The sequence below is a fragment of the Talpa occidentalis genome, unplaced genomic scaffold (genome assembly GCF_014898055.3).
Source record: "Talpa occidentalis isolate TD23 unplaced genomic scaffold, MPIMG_talOcc4v2.1 talOcc4.6, whole genome shotgun sequence".
In the NCBI taxonomy this organism is placed as follows: domain Eukaryota; kingdom Metazoa; phylum Chordata; class Mammalia; order Eulipotyphla; family Talpidae; genus Talpa; species Talpa occidentalis.
In genome coordinates this window covers 130,698,643-130,723,392 of record NW_023604972.1, presented here as the reverse complement: position 1 = coordinate 130,723,392, position 24,750 = coordinate 130,698,643, and the positions used below count along the sequence as shown (strand labels likewise).

Here is a 24,750-nt window from a genome sequence, read left to right as displayed (position 1 = left end):
ATAGATTTCTTGTGTCGATTGCCATACAAATTGCTGCAGTTCAGGAACTACTGGAAATTCTTCCTTTAAGAACACAAGGTGAGACAATATTTCCCACAGTAAATTGACAATATGACACAGTTTATTTTTTGTTTAAATTAATTTATATTTAAACGGACTTTTTTTCTAACATCATTGTTAATTTTGAGATTATTCATGATTTTGCTCTTTAGGCGTGGAAACCACAGTTCTCCCACCACGAAAGCATCCATGCTCCATTACCATAGTTTCTTGTGCTCTTCTTGCTCACCCCATCTGTTCCCCCTCTCTTATCCCCTCCCCTCATGGATGCCCCAGGTCTCTGATGCAAAACACTAATTTGAAAGCAAACCTGCACTCCTATGTTTATTGCAGCACTATTTACTGATATAATAGCCAAGATACAGTGGCAATCTCAATGTTTCAAAATAGATGACTGGATCAAAAAGATATGTTATATACACAATGGAATATATGCAGCAATAAATAAAGAAATAACTAAATAAATACACTTATGACATTTGCAGCAACATGAATGATGCTAAAGGAATTATGTTAAGTCAGTCAGAAGGAGAAAGAAAAATATCAGATGTATTTCACAGAAAAACCTAACAAATGGTCAGATAATAACACAGTTTTAAATTAATGCAATATATTTTTCTCAGTGATGCAAAAAATTTACCATTGGGATATTAATTGCTTTTGTATATATTTACCAATTGTATAAAATTTTTAAATGTGTCTATAATGATTTGTGCTTGCATTATTTTTATTGTTATTATATCCAATAGGGAGGCCCCAACAGGAGATGAATTGATAGAACATATTCTAGTCAGATACTCCATAAGTAACCTTTCTCAATTTTTTGTTCATTTTTAAAATGAAATAAATCTTAGGGGGTTAAAAAGACCCAAAATTGCTGATGAATTTAATTGCATCTTACAAACTAAAGAGAGGATGTTGAAACCTTTTTCCCAAGTACATCCTAAGAAACTCAATGAGACCTTTCACTAGGCACATTTTAAAGCTGATTGATTTCTGCACAAGATGTTAAGGGAAGGTCATTTTTGAGAATCAGAGCTATTGTTGGTCAAGACCTGCCCATTAATGATAATTGTTTCCCAGAGAGCATGTGCTTTATCTTATCTAGAGACACAATTCTGACTTGGGGCAATCAATTCTGAAGATAAAGTTTGGTTACTTTACCATCTAACTTACTTCCTTTTAAAAAAATCATCATTTTAAATTTTGGAAAATATAATTATAATGTTTTAAAACTCTTTAAAATTTATAAAAATATTTAACTATATTAATAAATGGCACTTTGATGTTTTAAAAATGTGCATAGTTACATGAACTAAGAAGTTCTTCAAATTTATTTTCTCTACTTCAAATAAGACTATTTTAAGCTCTTGTAATAATGCAATTTTGGAAATTCTCAATCTTAAAGGAAAAAGGGGGAGACCAAAAGTACTTTCTAGACTACTGGCATTTTTCCAAGGAGTGGGTTAAGAGCATTGCATTAATTTCCTCTTTCGCTTTAGGTGCTATTTCTCTAAGTTAGCAAATATGTAATGGGGATATAAAATTCAAGTAACTTGACCAACTTACTGTGATGCTAAGTAACATCCTAGGATTTGACTATGAAGTATCCCAAGTCATTATGGAAAACACTTAGTATTTTGAAAAAAGAAAATAAATATGAATTACCTCCCTATTTTAATTTAACTTTAAAATGACTAACTTTAATAGTATCTTTATTATATTCACAAAACTGCCTTGTTAATGTCAATTGAACTTTTAAAACTGACAATCACCACGAGGTACAGTACATTTTGAGTTAAGGTGTTCTGTTTCCTCTGTGTGTGTGTGTGTGTGTGTTGGAGGGAGGTGGCTACCATTAATGCAGAAGCGTTTGATTGACAAAAGATTTGAAATTCAATGTCTACCTTTTTCAAACATCATGTCATGTGCTAAAATGCTCTAGGAGTGTTGAAAAAAAGAATTCCTAGTATGCTCTTTATATTTAATCTAAAGACAGCCTTTCTATTTTATTTTTATATATCTGAAATTAAATGTACAATTAATTAACAGCAATGTTTTCAGCTGGTATATTTTCTGATTAAAATTTTTAATAAGTCAAAATATGTAAGGATTGTATGAAAAGATGCTCATAAGTTAAAATAGATCCATGTCAACTGCTTAAAAATTTCTTAATAGTCTTTGTTATGTTTATGACAGAAACCCATTATGAATATGTTTTATGCAGATACAGGGATGTCATTATTGACAATTACAAATTTCATGTTTCATGTTAATTATGGTCAAAAGAGCAGGTATTCATTCGTCATTGTCAACAACAAAAATACATGTAAATAAGACTTAACTTGGATTTTGTAAACCAGCATATCCCTATGTTTTCCCGGGCATCAAGTGTGTGTTTAGGCATTCAGTTTTCCAGAGATGACCAGCAAGATGATTCAACATATTTTTATGAAATAAGCATAGGCATAACTTAACACAGGTACTACCTAAGATAACAGGAAGTCATTCATTATTGACAATGCAACAGCTACTGGAAAGATTCCCCAAATGGCTTTTAAGACCATGATCAATAAAAGCTTAGCAATGTCAAGGAAAAACAGCACACCTCCTCTTGTGTGATCCCCCAATCTATTCTGAAGACCCTGGAAAGATCCATGATAGGATTGTACATGCCTAAGGCAAGGAATGTAGTTCCTTTTTGTAACAACTAGTACAGCTTCTTCTGTTACCGTCTTACAGAAATTAAATAGATTCTAAAGAGACACTGCAACCATGAATATACTGATCTATTTTTAATGCAGCTGATCTATATGATTTGAGTAGGATAGAGATTTGAGTTGCACAAGTAAACAACCATCACCCCTGCCTTCTCTTAAATTTGGGTCTCTGACCTCTTTGTTCAGTTATATTACTCAGCAACTTTCCTTAAAATGCCTTGCTTAGAGTTAAAGGTTTTCATGGACATTAAAATAGTTTCTTCACTTGATAACCTTAGAGCACTTTCCTGCTCAACTATAATCGACATTAAGGAGGATAATGGAATACATTTTAACATGAATCTGGCCAGTAATATTATGACAATGATCTTTTACATTTCATTGTCATTTCCTTTAGTTTATTCTTTCGTAGACATCTGAACTTTTGAAAATGCCACTTTTGAATGGGTATTCCCCCTTGTTAGACATTAAGGAAGCATAGCAAAGTACTTACCTGAACAAAAATTATTTTATTTATTTTTTCATTTTTAACCAAAATGGAAAAGGTTTACTAATTTGGCTATTTTAAAACTAGCAGCTTCTGTTCAGCAGAAGAAATATAAAAAGTGAAAAATTAAGTCACAAAAGATATTTTTAAGTGGTTCTTGTATATTCTTCATTTTCTGACTGTTAGAATACATAAACAACTTCTCAATGTCAATGAAAAAAGGGCAAATAACCCAATAGTGGTCAAAATATTTGGCAGGTACATCTCAAAAGATGTAAACATATGAAAGTGGTGTAATTACTCAGGTAAATGAAAATTGAATTATAAAGATACTTTTACATACCCACCAGAATGGCAAAGTTAGGAATACTGATGATATCAATTATTAGCAATAAGGTAACAATAAATGATTCATAAGACTTACAATTCATCATATTGATTAATGAGAATTTAGCATAAAACAATATATAGACCATACTAAACCAATAATATATAGCACAATAAACAAAAGAACCACATAAGTAATTTTTCTGGACATGGTAATTCATAGATAGTTAACATAATAGGACACAAGGTCTTATTGGCAGCTCAACATTAGAAAATGACAGTGAAAATTAAAATACACATTTCAGTATAACAGAAACCAGGAAAATCAAAGTACTGCTCTTAACCATATGCACTCACTAGTCTATTTGGGCACAAAAGTTCTGCTTTATTATAATCAATCTTCACTGCTGGTAATTGGAAACATGTTGAAATAGAGTGACACCAAGTATGGGCACAGAATAAAAAGGACATTATTAAAATGTGTTTTATAGTAACTACTATCCCAGCACTTTTATATATCACCATATCCATAGCAACTGATTCTTTAGTTTTCAATGCTTGTTTTTTATTCCAGTCATTTAGAACAAAATTTCAACTAAATTCATTAGTTCTGAGGCAGTTTAGTTGCATAGTAATAGGACTTTTAAACATAAATTCTAAAAAAAAATCCTACTTTGAAGAGAATAATGAGCATTTTGCTTTATAATCCCTCTGAGCACTATCTATAGACAATTGCCTAAGAGATTTGCATATTTTTTTTAAGATTTATTTATTTATTTATACAAGCACTGGGTACAGTCAGAAGTCGGGAGGGTGAGAGAATTCACCAGAGCCAGAGCGGGGAGCAGAGCGGGCAGAAGGACCGAAGTACACTGCTGAGGGGAGCAGCGGGCGGCAGGAGAAGTCTGCGCGCCATGTGGGACCCTCCTCCAGTGGCGGGGGAGCAGCTTGGGATCGAACCGATGCTGCAGAGGTTGCGGGCAGCTTCGTAGCCCAGTGCTCAACCGCTGGGCCACCAGGGGAGGTCTGAGATTTGCATATTTTAAATAATCTTTATATTAGGACATATATCTGTAGATCCCCCTGATACTTCACTCATATTGTAACAGGGTGGTCCCCCCTTTCCTTGGGACCACCCTGTTACAATATTATTGCATGTAAAACATATTAACATGAGAGCATACATTTCATCCAATAAATCATTTTGCTTAAAGAAAAAACCAAAGAAATGTAAGAGCAAGAAAATTTCCTAAAGCAGTATATAAATAGCAGCCTATTTATGCTTCAGATAATTTTTGTTTAATAAAGTACTTAATAAAGATGCACAATCAAAAGCAATTTTTATTTGAATATTATGTTATTTATATATTTGCTTCACTAAAGCACAGGCTACAGCATTACATGACTCAATATCCTTAGTCGCTTGTTCCATCCACCCAAAGTCATCTATACACACTCATGTGCTGATGAAAACATTCATACAGACACACAGACACACACATATACACACACACAGAAATTTGGAAAGCAAGTCCAATATATACATGGAAACTTAAAACAAAATCCATATAGGATATTTATATCTTAATAATATTTTATTAAATGCATGCAGTTTTTTATTTATAAATAAACCTTTCACTGTGTATAGGGACAAATAATAGGCTAAAACCTTCTGTGTGCATGTGTGCGCATGCATGATGTTTACATGAGTGGATGTATATATATATGCATATGATGCTAAACATGGTAATTGGGATATATTCTTGTTTTGTACCTCCCAGACAATGCAAATTTAAAGGAGAATATATTTCTTTCATACACCAAGTATTCATGGTTATATTAAAACAGAATGAAATGAGCAATACTAACACCAAATAATGAATCATTGCAAGATTTTCTATAGCTGAAATGACAATTAAATCATAATATATAAATGTAGCAAACCAACGTGTACATAAAAAATTCACACAATTTTGTTAAATGTATTTCAATTAAAAAAAAAAACTTCAACAATTTTGAAATCTCCTACCACATCAAAAATGTATATGTAAATACATATTTACCTATAAACATTCTACCTATTAATGTAAATACATATACATTTTTGCCTCAGGATTTTGATAACTTGGTTAATGAATATTTTTATCTTAAATATTTAATAATATCCTGGAACTAAAAGAAGCTGCATATTTCATACTCACTTAAGGTCACCTTAGAGAACTCTCCAATTTCTATTCTTTATTTCTCTTTTAATTCACTTAATTACACACTATTATTCTATTATTATAATGCTTAAATTATATGTATGTTCTTCATTTATATATCTGCATATTTATATCTTGTCCTAATTATGCGAAATAGGGGGCTAAGCATTATGTCTGAGATCTACTCTTGCCCAGCTGACTTACCTGCTGGAACATAGCAGAAAAGAAAGCAGGCAGGTAACCTGGTCAAATTCTCTGGTAAATATGGGGCTGAATATGCTCTCAGCAGACAAGCAAATGAGGTAGGGACATGTACATGCACTGACCTGTTTTAGGATCTACCGAGAAGTAGGGCTGTCCCTGCAGAATACTGTACACCACCCGAGCACTGTTCCCATAGGTGGGGTCATCCGCATCAGTAGCTGTTACCTGTAGAACAGACGTACCTGTGAATTCAGGAAAGCAAATTTTAGTGTGTGATAGCATGTACATATGATTACTTTGTATACAGAAAAATGTTGTGCTGAAATATCTCTGGACACCTATGGTACAGAGTCCCACTAAAGTTAATTCTTAGAATTGCATATAAAGCATATTTCTTGCTTGTCCTTGCTATAAAATGTATTCATTCGTGTACAAAATGGAATATAGAGTCGCAGATATTTTAATATGTCTCTTGCTGTACAGATAACATTGTGAATGGTCTTTTGTGACTCTCACATAATCCAGGTTGGCTTGAACCTATGCTCACGATTCAAACTGGTATAAACTGTGGGGTAAAGTCAAAGATATGGTGACTCTACCATGCTGTACACTGCATGCTTTGTGACCACTCAGCTGGAGGTGGGAGGGTTTGTGATTAGGTGGGAAGGGAAAGTGAGTTGACATTAAATTATCAATGTCACCTAAATAATCCACTCAAGTCATTTGCAATCATCCATGCCCTTTTTATTTCTTACATGGACTACTAATGAGTTTCCCAACTGGCCTCCAAGGTTCAGATGTCATTCCTTTAGTCTTTTTTACATAGTACCTACATAATTATCATTTTACAAGGGGTATCATACTATGCCTAGCATGAGGCATTTTTAAGGTTAAAATGTATATTAAATTATCAATTTTAAAAGACTATTTTGAGGTACAAAACACAGGTCTCTCATGCTGGCTTCCTTATGTTTATGTGTTTTAGAGACCATTTGCATAATTAGATATATCTATATCATATTTCAGTTATTCTAAAATTAAAACTGATTTGATTGTAACATTACAGCCATCTATTATACAACGTCATTGCAGAAGGAGTGAGAGCTCTCAATTATTCGTGAAATCTACTTGATGAATCATCTAATAGTACATACTTGATATTTTATTCTGCTCAACTAGAAAAATTCTACCTATTAATTCAATTATATATCAACAAAAATATCTCCAGGACCAAATGAGTCTAGATGAAATTCTGCATTCATTTTGGCGCTACAGTAAAAACATGGGCGATTTTAAGTTTCAAATTTTTAGTAATTACTTCAATGACTTAGTTCTGGCATACGCATTATGAATTTATTCAACTATACTTTTTCCTTCCCTACTGAAATTCAATATACAACTTTAAGGAAACTGAATATGTGCCTTCAAGGGATCCTCTTCCACTAATAAGTCAAATCATTCTTTCTATAGAATACGAAGTACTTTTTTCTGTGTGTCATAACACCAGCTCCATACTCAATATTCATCTCCCCAAATTGTTCAGAGACTATCATTAGGTAGATATTGACAAATAGAAGAAAGTATTTTTGTTGATACCTATATGACAAGCATGGAGGCAGGCTCCCAGCCCATGTGAACCTTCACACTCACACTCATGCACTCACACTCACACTCTCATTCTCCGTCTCCTGCAATGACGTTGCTCCTTTATCCCTCACCTTCTGGGTTCAGGTGTGCACACCTCCACATGCACACACCTATGCTCCCTGGGCCCAGCTGTCCACAATCATGAGCAGTGTGTAAGATCACAGGACCGGTCATAGAGGCCAGTGGCAAAGCCTGACAAATCATTTGCCCTTCAATACTTCATTGAAATAAATTAAAATCTGTACTAAGTAGCCAGATCAGGTCTCCCAGGCAGGCCCCCTCTCTCCACCCTCTCTCTCTCTCTGGCTTCACTTCTCTTTCCCAGTCTCTGGCTTTTCAGTCCAGGTGTCCTCATTTATAGACGTGCACACCCCACGCTCTCTGGCTGCTCGGCGTCTGTACCCATGCCCCACGCTCATGCTCCTGAGCACTTTCTTACAATAACAGGTGTCACTTGTGGGCAACAAAACCTGGTAGGCAAGCAAGACGCAGGCCGTGGCCATGGCGGTTGGCGGCAGGTGAGAAAGAGCCTGCGTGTCTCCATTTTCCTTACAGCCCTTGATCTAGTAGAGGTGATGTTCTTACAAATATGGGACATGTGGGGACAAACAGCCGCACACATACAGTGAATTTTATGTGAAGATGAAGGCACAGAGCAGGAGGCCACTTACAAGTTAAGGAAAGTCAACGATTACCATAAAGCATGAGAAGCTGGGGAGGAGGCTTGGAACAGACCCTACTCCAATGGCTGCAGAGGGAGCATGGCCTGCTAACACCGTGACCTCAGACATGTAGCTTAAGGAAAAGTGAGATAATAAAGGTTACCATTTAAGCTACTCAGGGTATGGGTACCCAGCTGTGGTGGGGAGAAATGACATTTATTTCCAGAATTTGCAGGTGTTCTTTAACTGACTCTGAACAAATCTGTAGCTAAAAATCAAGGAAAAAATCATGGATAATTTCCTATACCACTTGATAAAAGATGCATCCTAAGTGAAATAACACCAAACATGAATGTCCTAAGTAGATAAAATTAAACTAGGAAGAAATTAAAAGTATTTTTTAATTAAGCAAGTCTAGCTAGTGTTTTCAAAGAAATTAATAAGTTATAAAGGTCATTTTAATGGATTTTTATTTTTATTATGGGTTACTATATGTCTAGATCATCAAGAATGTTGCCAATTAATATTATCTCCATAAAAATGATACAAGTTAAAAAAAAAACAAAAACTTAAGGTAAAAAAAGCATTGGGGTTTATATAACTCTGAGAAAAGTAAGCTATTATACATTAACCCATGCAATCCCTTTATTCATGCTATAGGTCTAACTGCATATATACAGAACTGTGCCTGGTTTCCAAATGAAAATATATAAAATGATGCCTAAAAGGTCATTATTTTACTAGAATATTAGATGGGGTAATTTTCTCAGGGAATTATTAAGTCGTTGGGACTGTAGATATTAAACCAATAGCCTCTTTCTTACATGATTAACTTCTAATCAAAGAAAACTTTAAAAAGTGCTATTTAAGCTTTCTTAATTTTTATAATTGTGTCCATTAAAAACAATAACCATGGAAACATTGTATTTTAAAAGTACCATTGCCTACTAAATAGGCAATATTTTCACATTAAACGTGCCCTATAACTCACACTGAGCTGATCCCATGTTGGGGATTAGTGCCTCTCAGTCGATATTTCATACAAATCTGAAAAAGATTTCAGTACATTAAAAAGCTTTCAAGCTATCTTTTCTGCAATAAAACTTAAGTTTTCTTTCCTTTGGGGATTGCCCTGAGTCATTCTTTACATTTGGTTTCTTTTTTGCTTTATAAATAGCATGGATTTTGTGAAGTTACACAGCAATGAGAAGCAGGAGGAGTGGACTTTCTCGAAAGTCTCAAAAGACCAATTTGAAATATTTAATAAGGCAATTTAATACCAAGCAAATATTCTCTGAGATTGCAAATCGTTATGCATGACTTGTCAGGGTTCACAGCTCTGTTAAAATCTCAAGTGAATCAGTGTTGAGCAAGAACTTCGAGTAAAAATAAGCTGAAGATTTACGAAGGTTGAGAGTAACTTTCTGAAGGAATATCTAGGGCTTATTTCTCAGGAGATTTTCCCAGGGACTGAAAAAGCAAGAGTCGTCAAGTCTCTACAACTTAATTCATACAGGAGGACTGTAACTTCACCAACAGAGCAAAAATTTGGGATCCCGGCCTTTGTATAATTTTATTAATAATTTCATCCTCACACAAGTCATTGGAATAAAAAAAAATACTTCTGCAAGAGTACTCATGGGATATTGGTGATCTAAACAAAAATTGTTAACATCACTCTACACTTTAAATCATGGCTATTGTGAATTCTATGTACTTTCAGTTAGAACTTTTATATAGAACTACCTACTGGTAAATTTCACATTACTCAGATAAATTTCATATTAAATCTCTTAAATGGAAAAAGTAATTAAGCTAATAAATATATTTTGTGTCAGTAACGCTAGAAGCCCTCTCCTCTATGTCATTTAATTTCATAATGCAATCTATCTATTGAGAAAATTACATCTAATGTCATTTTACAAATAGGTGGTACTGAAATACAAAAATGTATGTATTTGGCATTTTCCCCATATATTCTATTAGCTTACCTAGTTATGATTGGTTCAATCTCAATTAATATTTAACAATATTTTCTGTCTTTTTATGTGAGTTTCCTTGATGTGATGTACTAATAGACCAGATATATGGACTTGGGAGGGGGGCAGGTGGCATATATTTCACCACCACCACCCCGATAGCGAAGGGCTAAGTCAGTCAAGTATGTTGTCAGACACCATCTGCTGTGGAATTTCCATGTCTCTCCTGTCTTATTTTTCCACCTCAGTTCTAATCACCTACCAAAACTCATCTACTTCAGCCATATAAAAGAATATTCTTTAACATGGAGAAGATGTTCATACATGTCTCAAGATTTCACACACATGTGAAATTACTTTTAATACCATCTTACAAATATTAATATGAGCATTAACATTAGGGAGATCTATATAAACATACATATAACTGCTCAAAAATTCTGACAGTTATTTCTCTAATTTACTATATATGCATTGAGTCCACTGCATATATTTCTTATACAAAATTTAGAATATAATATAACACATATATATACACTATATATATATATATATATATATATATATATATATGTTTTCACTCTATGGAAAACATTCCACTTTACAAATAACAATTATTGAGGAGATCAGCATTGTTTTGAATAATGTAATATTGTTTCAGCTTAATATTTATTCCACATAATACAGAAGTAGAAACATAACCAAAAATAAACAGCAACTATTGCAAAATAGAATACTAGGGTTAGACACAGTTTTATCTTGTTTGCCCACAAAAGTTGTCAATGATATTTCACAGGTGTTTAATAAAACATTATAATATATATTCATAACACATTACATATTTCATACACATATTTATGTAAATATATGTGCATGTCCACACACAATTGACATTCAGGAATTGAATTCAACTTGAGTAAATAACTCCAATTTATTTATCGTTTACCAGTTATCTGGAAGTTTTGACTTCTAAAATATTTTAATAGCAGTCTTCATATGTAATTTAAAGTAACCAAGCATAAAATAAAATAGAACGAATCCAGAGATACAACATTAAAAATACTTTTAATTCTTAGCTTCCATATCTACACCCACTAGATCACTGCAAGCAACTACTGTAACAATTCTTTCTTTTTCCTACTATTTTACTACTTGTTCTTTCATTACAATTATGAATTTTTCTGATTTTATCATAATTGAAAAATATTGATACATCATAATTAAAGAATGCACTGCAACTACATTACCTCCCAATACCCTCCCCAGCATGCAATTTTAATTACGTTATTAATTTTAGTTGTTCCAGTATTACTTTTATCATTTTAGATAAACCTTACAGCTTGTTTCATTAATTTTAGGCAGCAAATAATGTTTAATGTTTTCTGAAGAAATAGATTTAATTCATCAATTTTTCACCCCTGATATTTGTCAGTTACATATCTGAGGTCATTATCGTAAATGACATTGTATCATGTTATTCCTCTATAAGGAAAAAAAAATGACTTTATGCCTTTTTAATGGTTTGATTTAAGAGACTAGACATACAATGGACTGAACATACAGTGAACATACATATAGAAACTGTAACTCTGACCCATAGCTTATATCAAATAATCCCCCCAACTTGCAAAAAAAAACAAAAACAATGCACTGTCTTCCATTACCATCCTAGAAATCAGATTATTACCAGGTTAATTTGTAGATAGTAAAATAACTCTCAGTTGCCACGATCCAGGAAGTCACACCATCACAATCAATCCCGTATATCAAGGATTTGATCACTAGTTTACTTGTTCCCTCTCAAACTTAAGACAATTGAGAGAAAGTAAAATATGAATCCTTAACAAATTACCTAGGATGCTCTGTGGCTAGTCAGAGCACCAATAGTTTCCTTATGCCAACAGCCTTTTGTTCTGGATCACTGGAAACCTCCTCTCAGTCTACTTTAAAGCTTTCCTACTCTGCCTGACTTTGAATCTCTACAAAATGTGATGGTGGTTAATTTTCACACTATCACAAGTTCTGAATAAACAAACTTTAAAAGCTCTTATTTGGTTGGTCTTTATTTATTTCCATCAACTATAAAAAATCAAGAAGTAATGAACACTATTTTAATTATGCAAATAACCATTTTCTGCAAAACTGATTAATGACTTCATTATTTTGAAAAGATGCAAATGCCTGTATTTCTAAGCTTTTGTCATCAAAGTGAGAACATTTCAAGTGTCAAGATCAAATGAATTTTCAGTATTCTTTAGTGTATATGGCATATTTTCTACTCATTAATTTCTATATACAGTAAATTCTTTTTTATCCAATATTTTTTTCTAAAAGTATTGCATTGTTCATAAGTTTTAGGAAGTTCATAGTAAATACTTCTAGCATAAATGTATTATGATTTTTTTCACAGTCATTGCATATCTAAAAAATTCTGAGTCCTCCTTTTAAACCTGAAAAATCTTTGTTTTCTCTAACAGTTGATATTGCTTTTGGTTTCAAAGTTGTTTTTTTTTTTAATGTAGTTTTGTATTGTATTTTCTCTTGATCTTTGCTTATGAAAAAGAATAAAATAGAAATATATTTGTTGTTATAAAGTTATCCTTTTTATTCTTATATTTAAGAATTTCTTCATCATCAAGGTAAATTCTAGATGTTGGTTTTCAAATTATTTAGCTAATATTCCTATTAAGAGATTACTTAAGTTTATTCAGGTTAAAACTTAGGTTTCATTTTGTTTTATATATTTTTTTCTTTCAAAATAAAAGTAAGACATTTTTAGGGCCTCCCTGGTGGCACAAGAGGTTAAGCACCACACTATAAAGCAATCCGCAGCCTCTTCAGCATGAGTTCGATCACGGCCGGCCAGAGAGCAACCCACATGGCTCAGCAGACCTCTCCTGCCACCCGCTGCTCCCCTCAGCAGTGTATTTCAGTCAGTCTGCCTGTTCTGTTCCCCACTCTGTCTCTGGTGAATCCTCTCACCCCCCGCATCTCAGGTCTGTACCCCAGTTCTTGTATACATAAATAAATAAATCTTTAAAAAAAAGTAAGACATTTTTAGGGCCTCCCTGGTGACACAGGGGGTAAGTCTCAGCACTATGAAGCTATCTGCAGCCACTGCAGCACGAGTTCCATACCCAGTCAGGAAGGTGACACACATGGCACAGCAGACCTCTCCTGAGTCACCTGCTGTTCCCCTCAGCAGTGTATTTCAGTCAATCCACCTGTTCTGCTCCCGTTTCTGTCTCCAGTGAATCCTCTCACTTTCTGCACCTCTGGCCTGTACCCCAGTTCTTGTATGCATAAATAAATAAATCTTTAAAAAAATGGAAGACATTTTTAGTCTATTGGCCACTTGTATTGCTTGCTGCATATTGCATATATATTGCTTTGTACTTTTTTTTTTTTTTTTTTACAAAATGGGAGATTTTCCTAGATTTACTTGCTAGATCACAGACTTAGTTTTCAGTTATGTCCATCATTTTGTTCATTCCATTTATTATTCTTTGCTTTAATTTCAACAACTTATCTTTAAGTCTACTTTTCTTATTTGAAAATTGTTTGAAGTTGTCTCACTTGTTTATTTTTGCTTTTGTTGCCTTTGCTTTTAGTGTCAAATAAAATTTAAAAATAAATCATTTCCAATAGTAAAGTCAAGGGACTTACTAACCTGCATGCTTTGTTGTAGGAGTTTTATGGTTTTAGGTCTTATGTTCAAGTCTCCAATCCATTTTGAATTGATTTTTGTGTATGGAGTAAGATAGGATAGAGTTTCACAATTTTCCATGTGGCTGTCTAGTTTTCCCAATGCCTTTTATGAAAAGACTATATTTTTCCTATTATATATTCTTAGCTCTTTTGTCAGTAATTGATTTTATATGCATTTGAGTTTACATCTGGGCTCTCTATTCTATTCCATAGAACTATGCATCTGTATTTATGTCAACACATACTGCTTTGATTACTGTCATTTTAAAATACAGCTTTAAACCAGGAAATGTGACGTTGCCAGCTTTGTTCTTTTTCAAGATTGTGTCAGCTTTCCAGGACTTTTGTTGTTCCATACAAAATTTTATAAGGACTGTATTTAGTTCTATGTACAATGCTATTGGAATGGTAATGTTATCTGTAGATTATTTTAAGTAGTATAAATTATTAACATTAAAAATATTTATATTTACCAATATTTATTCTCCCAGCCCATAGATAGAAAATCCTTATGCTTTTTCGTGGTCTTTTCAACTTCATCAAAGTCTTACAGTTTTTAGTCTACAGTGGTTTCATATATTTGGTTTAATTGATTCCAAGGTATTTTATTCTTCTTGTTGGTATTAAAATTGTGCTCCTTGATGCTATAAAATGGATTCTTTGAGGCAATAAGTTGTGGGCTGATTTTTTTACAAAACAATAATAGCAAACTCAAACAGGAAGAAAAAAAAAAAAACAGGAGAGGAAAGAAGAAAAAAGTCATGAAACCTGGAAATTTTGCCCAACTTATGATACTACATTTGTCCTATGCAACACCTCATATGTACTCTAATTCACCATGCAGAATTGTAGTGCTGGCCTCATATTATTGAAATGATCTCATTCTGAAAATTATGCCCCAGGGTAATGATTTTACAATTGCTTCTAGAATCTTGGAAGACATCCAGGGTGAAGCTCCCAAGATGTTTGGTCAGAAATAAATCAGTTTCCCAACAAGTAGTGCAATAAAGTAAGCACAGCTGGTGTCTCTTCTTGTTGCTTTGCAACAAAGAACACAGATGTAAATGGAAATAGACCTGGGTTTAGAGATTGGAGGGAAATAAAGAAGACATGAGAAAGGTTAGATATGTTATAATACTAGGAACCATGAAGAACTTAAGGGAGCTATAGTAAAATTTCATATATTTTCTTTATCTGTTAATCTGTTTTAATACTCCATTTAAATTAAAATATATAAATTATATATTCATAAATTTTATAATATGTAATATTTTATTGTCTCTTCAATAAATTAAAATCCTTATTTCTGGAATCTGTTACAGCTATTAAATGTTTTTAAATGATGGTTAATTACATGTATATTTTAATAATATATAAAAGAAAATGAAGTTTTATATATTTCTATAAAGGCCTTTTTATTCGATCAATTGATTTTCAGACAAATTTGATTGTGATCTGCTATAATTTTCTTTGAAACAATTTCTAGATATAAAGCAATTTTTTTAAAAATAAAGTGACTGCAATACAACTAATGTATATCTTCACTAAAAATGCTGATTCCAAGTGAATAAAAAACTGTAATTGCTAAAATATGAGTGTAAGTCTACAAAAACAGAAGAGACAAAGTATGTATTATTATTGTTAAATGAAAGCTGTCTCTACAAGTAGGCATAGCTTTATCTCATTGTCATTTTTCTCATTCTACCATGACAGACAATACTATTAACTTTCATTTCATACTCTTAATTCTTGGTTCTGCATAAACTATAAAAAACATATTAAAGAATAATTCTATAGAATGATAGGGAGTAGGTAGTGAACTCAAGACTGGATTGAATGTACTGTATAATCAGAAATAACTTTTTAAAGTTGTTTAATAAATATTGATTAACTTTGTACTGATCACATCTTGGGCAAATCCAGTTTTAATTTGCCTTTCATCGTAACATAATGTCATTCTGCCCACATACATTGATTTTCTTGAAGTTGATCATATTTTTAGAAATGTTTAGAAGAAAAGCCCTATGAGAATCCATAGCTTAAAGGGCATCCACCATCAGGCAGATTTACTGAAATACACTGTTAAGGGGAACAGTGGGCAAGACAGGAGAGGTCTGTTAAGCCCTTTATGAACTCTTCTATGCAAACATAAATAAAATCTTTTTTTAAAAATTGAATAGTTCTCTCTAAATTAATGTTATAAAACAGACAGAATTTTTAAAACAAAAGCCATATTGACTCTCAAGTAACCACACTGTGAGAACACATAACCCAGCTGTACTTAATTCCTCACTCTTTACGATGTCATGCACTTGAACATGACAACTAGTATTTGAACATGAGAATTGCATACCTAGACAGACACAATAATTTTGGTCATAAAATATATTGCATGAGCATTCTAACATGGTGCAATTCTCTTTGAAGTGCCTATACATATAAATAATACCCTTCTGCCATTCAAGTTTATACTTTGAAATGTTGTCATCACTTCATTGTGTATTTTCTCCAGGGCAGTTGTTCTCAACAGAGAATAATTCCCCTCAGCCCAATACCCCTGGAGATCACTTGGCAATGTCTGAAGACATCACAGTACGAGGGTAGTTGTCGGGATGCTTCTGGCATCTGGTGGGTAGAGACAAGAGAGATGGCTTAACACCCTACAACCCTCTACAACCCAGAATTATCCTATCCTAAATGTCAGTAACAGCGAGGTTGAAAAATCCTGCAAATGTGGGATATGATTCCCTAGATAATGGCTGAAATTACATATTGTAAATCAAAGAGATAAAAACCTTATTTTAAAACATGAATTGAAACCTACTTCAGTTCATTTTGCGTCTATATCAGACCACCTAGAATGGCACAAGATTTGCTGATAATTATGCACTGACAAGAAATACACAACCACATGATGCTTTTCACTGGCAATCTAGCACACTGCAATTACTTGGAGGGTTCTGTGCCCATTATTTAGCACTGCAGATATACAAGAAACAATGATCTGATAACCAGAGCACACCCAGGAGGTCTCTAGTTTTGTCCCCTCTGGATTCTGTTTAGCATATTTTGCTAAACTATGTAGGCAATTCTTCATTTTCATAAGGGTTCTGTTCATCTACCTTGACACAGAACTATACACAAACTACACCCCTAAGCTAACTATAAACCAGGAATGAAAGAAATATTTTTCATCATTATTTCCTCTATGCAGAAAGCCCCTTTTGCCCGCTTGTCTAACACATAGATTATGTATGTGTATTACATAAGATTCACGTAAGAAACACTCTATTGAAATGTTCTGTTTATATGTCTGCAGTCTATTCAAATTTAGGGGATTTGTCTTATTTACCCTGTTATTTCTAGCCACTACCATGGTTTCAGCACATCAACACCTACATACTTTCTCCCTTCAAAGTCTTGGAGAAAAATAAGAAGAAAGATTTTTTTGGATGATTCAAGGTTCAATGAATGAGTATACAGAGAAAAAATCTTATTAGGCACCATATATTAAAAACATCTTTGTCAACTATCTACATTTTTTTTAAATTTTTTTTTTAAGATTTATTTATGTATTTATACAAGCACTGGGTACAGTCAGAAGCGCGGAGGGTGAGAGAATTCACCAGAGCCAGAGCAGGGAGCAGAGCAGGCAGAAGGACTGAAGTACACTGCTGAGGGGAGCAGCGGGCGGCAGGAGAGGTCTGCGCGCCATGTGGGACCCTCCTCCGGTGGCCGGCGAGCAGCCGGGGATCGAACCTGCGCTGCAGAGGCCGCGGGCAGCTTCGCAACCCAGCGCTCAACCGCTGAGCCACCGGGAGGCCCTCAACTATCTACATTACATTTAATCTTCATGAGTATTAGAAACGGGTATGCTTTTAAGTTAAGCATTGTTATCAATTTTTTTCTTTTTCAATCACATAGCTACATTTTACTTTTATTAATAATTTGTAAGAAGTAGAAAAACGTACTTATCTCTGCAAAGTCAAAGCTCATTTTTTAAACGGCATCACCTTCACCTGTCTATGTATGCATGTTTTCCTTGTAGATATAGCCTATCTACATATGTGTACCCCCAATTCTGCAATAATCCTTATTTTCTTAAATATTTTTCTTAAATAAGCTGGAGATTCCAACATGCATACTGAAAACATCTTACTTAGTCAATATGGATCAATGTATGTCTGCATAAATACATTGGGTTCATTCATTATATGTTTGAAGAGTTTTTATTTGAACATTTCCATAAGAGTGTACTTTAAGGGTGTTCCCAATACTCACTACTGGCAATTTTGCTGTTAGGTGCCTCATACACGTATCATTCCATCTCCATGTAGTATGTCTCTAGGACAGCTTCCTACCATAGAGATTGCTCAACGAAAAAGGTATGGCCTCATAAAAATTTTTGATAGATATTGCCAAGTTTCCTTCCAAAAAACAATTGGAATTTGTTGGTCTGGTAGTCTAGTCTGTCACTTGAAAAATCATTTTATGAATTTGTTTCACATAAAATTTTACTCATTTCTCTGCCATTTCTGACAACTTAGATGGAACTAGAGGGGATTATGCTAAGCAAAATAAGTCAGAAGGAGAAAGATAACTATCAGTAGTTTTACTCATGTATGGAACTAGAGAAACAAACCAAAGACAACAAACAAAGCATAAACCCTAGAAATTTGACTGCAAAATTAAAGCTGCCAGAGTTGGAAAGGAAGGTGGATATGTTGGGGTAGGAGGGAATAATGGAGGATGGTGCAGGACTATAGTGCCTTTGGTGAGTGTGGATTGGTAACATTTGTTACACAACAAACAGCATTGTAAACCCAATGTTACTTCAACAATAACATCAACATTTTATGAATTATTAAATTTGCATTTGTGGTATGTAAATCTTGGTATCTCTTCTTTTCCTAAGTACTAGTGTGATTTGAGATTTATTTGGATAATGTGTGTTTATTCTATCTATGAAACTCATGCTAAAGTAAATACCCCATTGTTACTTGGTTGAAGAATAGAATGTTTTATTATTATTTAAAAGGAAAGTTCTACTGAATGGGAGGAAATATTTGCACATCATATATATGACATGGAGCTAATATCCAAGATCTATAAAGAACTCAGCAACCCAACAGTTGCAAAAAAACAACAAAAACAGCAACAAAAATGTCAATAATGGGCAGAAAAACCAAATAAACATTTCTTAAAAGAAGACATACAGATGATCAATAGGCACATAAAAAATGCTCATAATCACTTATCATTAGAGAAATGCAAGCTAAAACTAGTATGAAATACCACTTCACAATAGTGGATATGACATATGTTAAAAAATCCAGAATCAAGTGTTGGTGAGGGTGTGGAGAAAAAAGAAAACTTTGACACTGTTGCTAGAAACATGGACTACTTCATTCCCATGGGGAATGGGGGTGCCTCAAAATATTAAAAATAGATCTATCATACGATGCAGCAATTCCATTCCTACATGCTACCCAAAGAATGCAAAAACACTAATTTGAACAAATATATATTATTCTATGTTTATTGCAGGACTGTTCCAATAGCCAAGTTATAGATGCCACCTAAGTCCTAAAGGACAGATGAGTGGATTAAGAAGTTGTGATCTACACAGAATGGAATACTACTCATCTATAAAATAAGATGAATTATTGCCAATTTCATGGACATGATTGGAACTATAGGTAATTATGCTAAGTGATATAAGGCAGAACAAAAATGTCAAATACGAAATGATTACACTTAATGTTCAGTACAGAGAAACAAAGTGCAGGGTCAGAAAAAACCAAACCCTAGTAATCTGACTGAAAAATTAAGGTTACTAGAGAGGGAAAGTGGAGAGAAAAGGAGGAGGGGGGCTTTGCGGTGAACTCTATTGGAGGGATTCTGGGTGATGTGGTTGTGGGTATAGAGTGGTAACATACATCTGAAGGGGTGTGAACCTGTAACTCTGAATCACATACCTTATTGCAAATTTTACCTCAATAAAACATATAACAAATAAAAATAAAGTTCCTTATGGAATTAAAATTAGTTCATTATTTGCCATGAGTGTTTACAGGTATTTCAACTTACCTTTTATCTTATAGGTTTAGCATGATTAGTTGACATCTATATTTTCAACTACTTATACATTTAAATTCATGTTATTTCTTATTAGGTATTGGATTCCTGTCTTACATTTTTGTTGTCATTCTTCATGATACCTTAGATCAAGATTTAAAAATTTAACCAGTTTAGAAATCTTTTTGCAGTTGGACTTCTTACTAAGCATGTAATCATGGATCAATTACTCAGTTATATATATCATTTCATCTTCTATAAAGTGAGAATAACCATAACACTAACTTCATAATGACAAAACATTGATTTATTGCAAAGATCATGCAACAGCTGACTCATAGCAAGTGATCATTAAATGTTCCTTGTAGGTATTTCTATCATCATTACCACAGCTTGCTTGGTGACCTATTGTCTCAGACCCTGCCAAAATTAATTGGTTGTTTTGTGGCCATCAATTTTAGATTTTCTGCAGAAGTCAAAGTAAACAGTCAAAATGTCCAATCTCCTTTTATAAACTGATCAGAAATTACTTAGATCCAATTGATTCTACAGTTGATGGCAAGCAAGATACTGATATCTAAAATCAACTGTCAGCTGTTTTGCTGTATAGCAAAAGCACCTAGCATCATAATTACACACTGGGAAGGGAATACATTGATCATTTCGTGCATCCTTCTTAAATCAAATACAGAATAGAAAATTACATCTGTTTCTTATCTGATGCTGAAAACTTTGTAACTATTATTTTGACTCAGTGTCAGTTTTAAATCCTTGGTTTTGAGTCTATGTTAAAAACCTGGAAAATGTCTAAGTACCAAATCAGATTCACTGTAGCTGCATGTATCTAAATACAACTGAAGAACTTAAATATAAAGAAGCTTATTTTCTTATGGTCTTGTTGGAATTACCAGGTCAGAGCTGGAGTATCAGTTCTGTGATGGAATCATTCTTCCTGACATTTTACCTTCTGCTATATCTCATTTAGCAGATATTTGCATTCTGTGGTTGCAAGTGGGGCTGCATTTCCTACATCTGCATTGAAGTCAGCGAGAAAGGAAAATGGTAAAGGTGGAATAAGGATGAATCTGTGTCTTGTTAGGAAACCTCTATCTTTCCTTGCAATTCTTGTATGAATGGACATGCTAGAAGGTGAAAAATTAACTCCAAACAAAACTGAGTTCTCTTAGTAACACGGAAGGCAAGTCTGAATATTAGATAACTCACAGTGACTCTCTAAATGAAGAAGCTCAATCCATATATTTGTAACAAATGTCATATTTTTGTGCATATGTATACAGTCAGTGGGCCTGGCAGAAACACTCACGGCTAAATCAGCAAACGCTTTGTCTATCAGGATGGTCTATCAGGATGGTATCCAATTGCCTTTCCTGCCTCATTTGCTGAAATCCCTTACAGTGGAGGTTACAAACTTTTTCGGTAAAAGGCAGTGTGATAAATAATTTAGGTTTTGCAGTCCCTATTAAACTCTGTCAGCAGTGCCTTAACTACCATAGGCCTTATTTAAATGAATGAGTTTGGGTCTGTTCAAGCAAGACATTATTTACAAGAACAGACAGAAGCCCAGGTTTTTCTTCCCTACCATTGTTTGCTGCATCCAAATCAGTCTGCATGCATGTAAACACACATATTGCTCATGTGTATATACACATGCATGTACGAATTTTTTAAAATTATTGTATGCATGTGTATATACATGCATACATACATCTGTTTGTGTGAATACATGCATGTATACATATAGTGGCTATGTGTGTTATATTTACATATGCAGCTACTCTGTATGTATATGCAAACATGTACACATAAAATCACTGCATTATATATACACTTACATATGTATATACATATTTTAAATGGTTCTATCTAAATATACTGAGGAATTTGATTGCTGACTACAATAACCTTAAAATAATACATATGTACATGCAGTAAACTTAAAAACATGAACTCTTTACTCAAAAACTGCCTTCTAAATCCAATTTCAGACTCTCACAGAGGTAGTAAAAATTATTATTATAGCTGACTTTGGTTGCATTAAGAAATTAATCTTATGAGATTAAAAAAGAAATAAACCAAACTAGACCACTAATCCCTTGTGAGTGGTGAGCAGCCCAGATTATCGGTTGGATTGAAGAACCAGATGACAATTTATCAACAGTGGTAAGGTCTCACATTCAGGATTACCAGTATTAATCTCTTCTTGATTATTTTCTAGATAAACAAATTTGGGAAAATTACATCAAGGCTGTATTCAATTTGCTCATCTTTAAAGCAGTGTGCAAAACACTTCACAGCTTCGATGTATATTTTAAAGTAGATAATGTAGGTAAAGTTATCTTAGTATCTGAAAAGTTTTATTAATGTAGTTATAAACGTTACTTGTATTATTAACACTATTTCGTCATAAACTGCAAGCTTAATAGACATGTAGCAAAAGATTTCAGACAGTCTATTGTCTCTCTTCATCCTTGCAAACTGCCACTTTGAACGTGTTGGTATCTTTTTAACAATAAGCATGGGTACTTGAGTTGTCAAAGAACTGTGATTATTAAGTAAGAATTGCAGGTGTTTTCCGAGTTATGATTGCTTTTTCTTGAGAGAAAAATGTTACTTAGACAGATATGTTCAGGATTTAATTTTAATAAATATTATAACCCTAGTCCCAGTAATCCCAACACTTTGGACCACAGGCATTAAGTATTAAGATGTTATGAAATGCCTTCATATTTCTCCCCACACACAAAAGTTAAAAGCTGGTCTTCAAAAGATAATCTTTTGGGGCCTCCATGCTGGCGCAAGGGATTAAGCACAACACTATGAAGCTATCCGCAGCCTCTGCTGTGCAAGTTTGATCCTTGGCCAAGGAGTGACCCACATGGCACAGCAGACCTCTCTAGACTCACCCACTGCTCTCCTCAGCAATGTGTTTCAGTAGATGCACCTGTTCTGCTTCCCACTCTGTCTCTGGTGAATCCTCTCACCCTCTGCACCTCTGGCCTGTACCCCAGTTCTTGTATGCATAAATAAATCTTTGAAAAAAAAAAGATGACCTTTTGGATCCTCAAAAAACATATTAACTGGATAAGCATAACTATGAGTTTCTTACCCATGTCTGACATCTCAGGCACAGTGACTATGTACGGCCCATCCGTGAACTTTGGGGCGTTGTCATTGATGTCCTGAACTTTGATGATGAACTCAGATTCAGGCTCCAGAGGCTTGTTTGTCCGTCTGTCGATGGCCTGGGCATGAAGCACATAGTGTGTCTTCTGCTCTCTGTCTAGGCTTTTCGTGGAGTGGATGTCACCCGTGGTGTCATCAATGATAAATATAGTCCCGGCACCTTCTCCAGTAAGGATGTACTTGACAGACCCATCACCTTTGTCAGAATTGGAGTGCAGCTGCAAAATACAAATGGGACATTTACCATGCAATTATGTTCCCACCTCGCATAGTGTCACCAAAAATTGCTTATCTATAATTTAATGTTTAGCTTATGACTTTCTTCCTTCTACAGAGTCCAGTGTGTTACTACCATCATTTATTTTTCTGCAGTTACTCTGCACATTATATTAATGTGGATTATTTTTATCATGACCTGTCTAAATGATCCAATTATGTAATTCAGAGAAATTAATAAACAATACTTATTAAAAGAAAAACAATCATCCCTGTTGCCATTCTATTAGATATGTAAATTAAAATCATTTCATTAAATACATAGAATAGGATTGAGAAAATGAATCACCAGTAAATCACTATTGCATTCTGTCCTTGTAGGAATAATGTTTTTAATTGTTTGCTATGCTATTTCAAACTTACAATTAGAAAATGATGACTTAGGATGCACTGAATTTGTGGTTAATCATTAAAACTTTCACAAATAAAGAAAACAAATAATCCAATCAGAAAATGGCTAGAAGATGGAAACAAAAGTTTCTTCAAGGGCCTCCCCTGGTGGCGCAATGGTTGAATGCTGGGTTGCGAGGCTGCCCGCAGCCTCTGCGGCGCCAGTTCAATCCCCGGCCACCGGCGAGAGTCCCACAAAAAAATAAAATAAAATAAAAAGTTTCTCCAAAAAGGATATATGGACAGTTAATAAGCATATGAAAAAAAGGTCATCACCAATTATTATCAAGGAAGGCAAATCAAAACCACAACAGCTATGATCTCACACCTGTGAGAATCGCCCATGATATAAAGTTCAGAAACAAGAAGTGTTGGTGAGGATGTGGAGGAAAGGAGCCTTGGCCCACTGTTGGGGGTGCAAACTGGCACAGCTCTTAGGGAAAACAGTGTGGATTTTCTCAAAATGTTAGAATTCCATTCATACACGTCCACTTGAAGAGGACAAAAATACTAATTTGAAGGGACAGATGCACTCCTCTGCTCATTCTGGCACCATTTACAATAAGCTAGTTATGGGAACAAGCTAATGTTCAAGGATAGCTAATTGGATTAAGAAGGTGTGGTGCAGGGCCTCCTTGGTGGCACAAGGGGTTAAGCCGTAGCACTAAAAAGCTATCTAAAGACACTGCAGCCTGAGTTCAATCCCAGGCGAGGGAGCAGACTAACATAGCACAGCAGACCTCTCCTGTCTCCCTGCTGCTCCCATCAGGAGTATATTTCAGCAGATCCACCTGTTCTGCTCCC

General features: G+C 34.2%; 1 protein-coding gene across 9 annotated transcripts in view; it reads right to left on the bottom strand.

Annotated features, from left to right (window-relative positions):
• The window catches only part of CDH18 (cadherin 18), a 712,342-nt gene that overhangs the window by 141,046 nt on the left and 546,546 nt on the right, over positions 1 to 24,750 (bottom strand). For all 9 annotated transcript variants that reach the window (XM_054688413.1, XM_054688412.1, XM_054688411.1 and 6 more), the window contains 2 exons: positions 23,204 to 23,498; positions 6,125 to 6,244 (listed from right to left, as the gene is read on the bottom strand). In XM_054688413.1, coding sequence (XP_054544388.1) covers positions 6,125 to 6,244; positions 23,204 to 23,498 — 415 coding nt within the window. The remainder of the gene's footprint in view (positions 1 to 6,124; positions 6,245 to 23,203; positions 23,499 to 24,750) is intronic.